Source organism: Salmo salar, chromosome 02 (genome assembly GCF_965601325.2).
Source record: "Salmo salar chromosome 02, fSalSal1, whole genome shotgun sequence".
In the NCBI taxonomy this organism is placed as follows: Eukaryota; Metazoa; Chordata; class Actinopteri; order Salmoniformes; family Salmonidae; genus Salmo; species Salmo salar.
The window spans coordinates 18,036,269-18,042,500 of NC_138292.1; the positions used below are offsets into that span (position 1 = coordinate 18,036,269).

General features: G+C 48.9%; 1 protein-coding gene across 1 annotated transcript in view; it reads left to right on the forward strand.

The window, feature by feature from the left end:
• Nucleotides 1-554: 554 nt before the first annotated feature.
• The window catches only part of LOC106595655 (ephrin-A3), a 136,200-nt gene continuing 130,522 nt past the window's right edge, over nt 555-6,232 (forward strand). Inside the window, exon 1 of the mRNA XM_045698809.2 lies at nt 555-1,503. Coding sequence (XP_045554765.1) covers nt 1,397-1,503 — 107 coding nt within the window. The 5' untranslated portion in view covers nt 555-1,396. The remainder of the gene's footprint in view (nt 1,504-6,232) is intronic.

The window sequence follows — 6,232 nt, forward strand, 5'->3', positions numbered from 1 at the left end:
TTTACTCGCTAAGTGCTTCAGCATTTGGTGAGCTTGTGTGGCCTACCACTTTGCGGCTGAGCCGTTGTTGCTCCTAGATGTTTCCACTTCACAATAACAGCACTTACAGTTGACCTGGAAGCTCTAGCAGGGCAGAAATGTTACAAACTGACTTGTTGAAAAGGTGGCACCCTATGATGGTGCTCTTCACTAAGGCCATTCTACTGCCAATGGTTGTCTATGGAGATGGCTGAGTGTTCGATTTTAAACACCTGTCAGCAACGGGTGTGGATGAAATAGCCAAATCCAATCATTTGAAATGGTGTCCACATACTTTTATAGTATCTAGTGTAGCTGAGTCAGGTTTTAAGTGGCGACTGTTTTTCTTTTTGTGAGGAATATAAACAGCTTTAACAAAACTTTCCTGGCAGATCTCTGATAGACAAGTGATGTGAAGACGACTTGGTTTCAAATGAAGGAATGAGACGCGAGTCCACTGAAGGCACGCATTTGTCATTTGCTGGGGGTGGAGTTAGTGACTGAACGAGCGCTGCCTACCAAATAGAGCGAGCGAGGAGAGAGGAGAGGAGGAGAGGGAAAGAGCGAGAACGAGAGACGGATGAGTATTTATGATTGTAAGTATCGCAGGATGGATGAACAGACACTTATAAAATGAAGAAACTCGTTGTTTGAAACTATTTTGCTAGAGGGAGAATTAAAAAAAAATCTTAATCAATTACGGATTCTTCAAATGCGCATCAAGTAGGGATCTACGCCAGATGAAGAATTAACGCATTTTCCAATGTAAACTCAACATTTCCGAGTCAGAACGGTGCGTAGGCGATGCACGCTGTTAATGTGAATGGACTCCGTGTCTCTCTCCTTTTGTTAACGCTGTTTTCATCAAATTAGCGCAGCCCCTACTACGCTGCACCCCCCTTTTCGGACGGCCAGCAGACAGCTAAGGACCTGGGTTCTATCTAGAAGAGAGACCGCTCTCCTGTGGTCGAAAGCCTGACCTCTCACCTCTCATTCCCCGCTCTAGGAGAGGATCTCATCGGTATGAAAGCACCAGAAACAGCTATTTTGTAGGGAACCCGTCTGGCAGGGAAGCAGCAACAAATCCCCGTTTTCAGACTGTGATTTTGGGGGACGCGGGCTCGCGGTAGGGGGGAGGGGGACCTCGCGTATCACAATGGAATTAGAGTTTTACAATACGTCCCCAGTGCGCTAAGGAACACAACCTTATTCCGTACACTACTGTACTTTACCCTCTCAGCTGAAGTCTTTTTTCCCCTTATTTTTTTAAACCACCAAATCCGTGATGCCGCATTTCGTGGGGTGAAGGTGCCGAACGCGAGGAAAAGGAGAGAGAGAAGAGAGGGAAGGACGGAGGAGAAAGAGAGATTCGGAGAGCATGGATCTTGCAACGTTGTCTCTCTGTGTGCTAACTCTCACCTGGGCAAACTTGTACCAGGTGTGTGCCAACAGGCACGCGGTGCATTGGAACAGCTCCAATATACAGTAAGACCCCCTCTCTTCACGTTTCACTACGGCGCCGCTGTGTGTGTATACTATGTGTGCGTATTTGTGTGTGTTTTACTGGTCTCTTATGTCCCATGTCCATAACCATTGTTTCTGTCAGATTAATTTACAAAGAAGAGAGAGTGTTTGTGTGTGTGTCTGTGTGTGTGTCTGTGTGTGTGTGTACACACTGATGAGTGTTTGTGTGTGTGTTTGTGTGTTTGTGTGTGTGTGTGTGTGTGTACACACTGATGAGTGTTTGTGTGTGTGTTTGTGTGTTTGTGTGTGTGTGTGTGTGTGTACACACTGATGAGTGTTTGTGTGTGTGTTTCTGTGTTTGTGTGTGTGTGTGTGTGTGTGTGTGTGTGTGTGTGTGTGTGTGTGTGTGTGTGTGTGTGTGTGTGTGTGTGTCTGTGTGTGTGTGTGTGTGTACACACTGATGAGTGTTTGTGTGTGTGTTTGTGTGTTTGTGTGTTTGTGTGTGTTGTGTGTGTGTACACACTGATGAGTGTTTGTGTGTGTGTTTGTGTGTTTGTGTGTGTGTGTGTGTGTACACACTGATGAGTGTGTTTGTGTGTGTGTTTGTGTGTGTGTGTGTACACACTGATGAGTGTGTTTGTGTGTGTGTGTGCCTGTGTGTGTGTGTGTATGTTGATGAATGTGTGCGTGTGCCTGTGTGTGTGTATGTTGATGAATGTGTGTGTGTGTGCCTGTGTGTGTGTATGTTGATGAATGTGTGTGTGTGTGCCTGTGTGTGTGTATGTTGATGAATGTGTGTGTGTGTGCCTGTGTGTGTATGTTGATGAATGTGTGTGTGTGTGCATACATAGGACACCTGTATTTGGAAAATGAACCAAAGAGTCCATTTCTAACTAAGCCACACGTTTGGTTTGACACTGATGAATCAATCCACTGTATCAGCCCCTGGTCTATGTTGGGTTGTCTCCTTGTATGTGAGCACACTACGCCCTCTGCCAAGAGGTCTGGACCTTTATGGCAGAATGCCTGCCCTGTAACCCAGGGTCTCCGGTTCAAGCCCTGGTCTGACTGTTCCCCCTCCATCACTACCTGTCCTGAGCCTTGCAGAACGGAACCTTTAGAGTCTCTCAGTTTTCCAGAAGGTATTTACCATGTCACAGCTCCTCTCTCTATCCCACTACACACCTCACTGATCACCTCAATGTGTGTATTACCCCTTTTCCCACTACACACCTCACTGATCACCTCAATGTGTGTATTACCCCTTTTCCCACTACACACCTCACTGATCACCTCAATGTGTGTATTACCCCTTTTCCCAGACACACCTCACTGATCACCTCAATGTGTGTATTACCCCTTTTCCCACTACACACCTCACTGATCACCTCAATGTGTGTATTACTCCTTTTCCCAGACACATGTCACCCCTCTCTGCCTCCACCCCTCTCTGCCTCCACTCCTCTACCTCCACTCCTCTCTGCCTCCACTCCTCTCTCCCTCCACTCCTCTACCTCCACTCCTCTCTGCCTCCACTCCGCCCTTCTCCACTCCTCTCTTCCTCCACTCCTCTCTGCCTCCACTCCTCTCTTCCTCCACTCCTCTCTGCCTCCACTCCTCCCTTCCTCCACTCCTCTCTGCCTCCACTCCGCCCTTCCTCCACTCCTCTCTGCCTCCACACCTCTCTGCCTCCACTCCTCTCTTCCTCCACTCCTCTCTTCCTCCACTCATCTCTGCCTCCACTCCTCTCTAACTCCACTCCTCTCTTCCTCCACTCCTCTCTTCCTCCACTCCTCTCTGCCTCCACTCCTCTCTTCCTCCACTCCTCTCTGCCTCCACTCCTCTCTTCCTCCACTCCTCTCTTCCTCCACTCCTCTCTGCCTCCACTCCTCTCTTCCTCCACACCTCTCTGCCTCCACTCCTCTCTGCCTCCACTCCTCTCTTCCTCCACTCCTCTCTGCTTCCACTCCTCTCTTCCTCCACTCCTCTCTTCCTCCACTCCTCTCTGCCTCCACTCCTCTCTCTGTTCCTCTGGTTGGTCTGTGAGGACCTCTCTGTCTCTGGTCCTCTGGTTGGTCTGTGAGGACCTCCCTGTCTCTGGTCCTCTGGTTGGTCTGTGAGGACCTCTCTGTCTCTGTTCCTCTGGTTGGTCTGTGAGGACCTCTCTGTCTCTGTTCCTCTGGTTGGTCTGTGAGGACCTCTCTCTCTCTGTTCCTCTGGTTGGTCTGTGAGGACCTCTCTGTCTCTGTTCCTCTGGTTGGTCTGTGAGGACCTCTCTGTCTCTGTTCCTCTGGTTGGTCTGTGAGGACCTCTCTGTCTCTGTTCCTCTGGTTGGTCTGTGAGGACCTCTCTGTCTCTGTTCCTCTGGTTGGTCTGTGAGGACCTCTCTGTCTCTGTTCCTCTGGTTGGTCTGTGAGGACCTCTCTGTCTCTGGTCCTCTGGTTGGTCTGTGAGGACCTCTCTGTCTCTGTTCCTCTGGTTGGTCTGTGAGGACCTCTCTGTCTCTGTTCCTCTGGTTGGTCTGTGAGGACCTCTCTGTCTCTGTTCCTCTGGTTGGTCTGTGAGGACCTCTCTGTCTCTGTTCCTCTGGTTGGTCTGTGAGGACCTCTCTGTCTCTGTTCCTCTGGTTGGTCTGTGAGGACCTCTCTGTCTCTGTTCCTCTGGTTGGTCTGTGAGGACCTCTCTGTCTCTGTTCCTCTGGTTGGTCTGTGAGGACCTCTCTGTCTCTGTTCCTCTGGTTGGTCTGTGAGGACCTCTCTGTCTCTGTTCCTCTGGTTGGTCTGTGAGGACCTCTCTGTCTTCTCTTCTATCTGGTTCAATTAGGAACACTTCTTCACCCTGACCTCATTGTGTTCTAGCTGTGTCACTATTCAATCTCTCTCCCCTCCTTCGCTCTCTCTTGCTCTCTCTCTCTCTCTCTCTCTCTCTCTCTCTCTCTCTCCCCTTCACTCTCTCTCTCTGCCTCCCTCTCTCTCTCTCTCCCCCTCCCTCGCTCGCTCCCTCTCTCTCTATCTCTCTCCCCTTCACTCTCTCTCTCCTCCTCCTTTGCTCTCTCTCTCTCTCTCTCTCTCTCTCTCTCTCTCTCTCTCTCTCTCTCTCTCCTTCACACTCTCTCTCTGCCTCCCTCTCTCTCTCTCTCCCCCTCCCTCGCTCGCTCTCTCTCTATCTCTCTCCCCCTCCTTCGCTCTCTCTTGCTCTCTCTCTCTCTATCTCTCTCCCCTTCACTCTCTCTCTCTCTCTCTCTGCCTCCCTCTCTCTCTCTCTCTCTCTCTCTCTCTCTCTCTCTCTCTCTCTCCCCCTCCCTCGCTCTCTCTCTCTCTAGCTCTCTCCCCTTCACTCTCTCTCTCCCCCTCCCTCGCTCTCTCTCTCGCTCTCTTTCTCTCTCTCTCTATCTCTCTCCCCTTCACTCTCTCTCTCTGCCTCCCTCTCTCTCTCTCTCTCTTTCTTTCTTTCTCTCACACTTTTTCTCTTTAGCCTTTTTCCTGCTGTAGTCCTCAGTTTTTCTTTCGTCTCTCTTTGACATCTGTCTGTATTTGTCCTCTGTTATCACCTCTTATCTTCCTGCTCTCCTCTCCCCCCTGTCCTAACCCTGTCTTAACACATACACCGTATCCACCATTCCATACCCTAACGACGCTAAATCAAGGTCAACCCCAGCCCTTCATCCTCTCTATAGAACAGTAACTACTAACTGGGCTCTTTAGACTAACCCTCTGTCACACAATGGCATGGCTCTTATTGATACCCATCTTATTAAGGCCATATACCATGGAAGGCTTTCAACACACTCTGAGATGTCACAGCCAACGATGAAATACTCTCGGTCTGTACCTTTTTACTTTACAATACACAGTAAAATATATGAGGCAAGTGGTGAATTTAGACTGTTGAAAATCTTTCTAAGGCGGTGAGTTCATAAAGTTAGAAGATATTGTCTTTAAAATCAAACATTTGACATAACTCATAACTCCCGTAAAACGTTTTTATCAACAACATAAATTCTCTGAATGCGTTGCAATTTGAGCTGGTAATTCTCCGAGGCGCTGTTTGAATATAAAGATGTCTGAGTATGATGCCTCTTCTGTTATTGAGTCAGTAAGGTTTTTTATGTGCGACTCGGCATGTCCTCGAATCACCCCCACGCTAAGTTTACCCTTAGTTTAAATTGTACTCCAGTATAACATTTACAAACAGGCAGGGCAGACAGACACGTAGGCAGACAGACAGGGGAACAGACAGGTATGTAGGTAGGTAGGTAAGCAGACAGACAGACAGACAGACAGACAGACAGACAGACAGACAGACAGACAGACAGACAGACAGACAGACAGACAGACAGACAGACAGACAGACAGACAGACAGACAGACAGACAGACAGACAGACAGACAGACAGACAGACAGACAGACAGACAGACAGACAGAGACAAACAGGTAGGCAGACAGGTAAACTGTCAGACAGAGACAGACTATTTTATTTCTGTAAAGCCGAGGGTGTATCTGAGCTGTCTGGTAATGTCTGAACTCTAACCTGACTGCTGTTCTGGGATGAAGCAGAGCGCTGTGGACTCCCAGCTCATCCCTGTTTTACCTGCCTACGCACGCACACACACTCACACACACACTCACACACACACACACTCACACACACACACACACACACACACATATACAGCCTCTGCGGACAGTCAGCCATGGCAGTGTGTGTCTCTTTTGTTGAGAAGTGTGGTTAATTAAAGAACACTGTATCT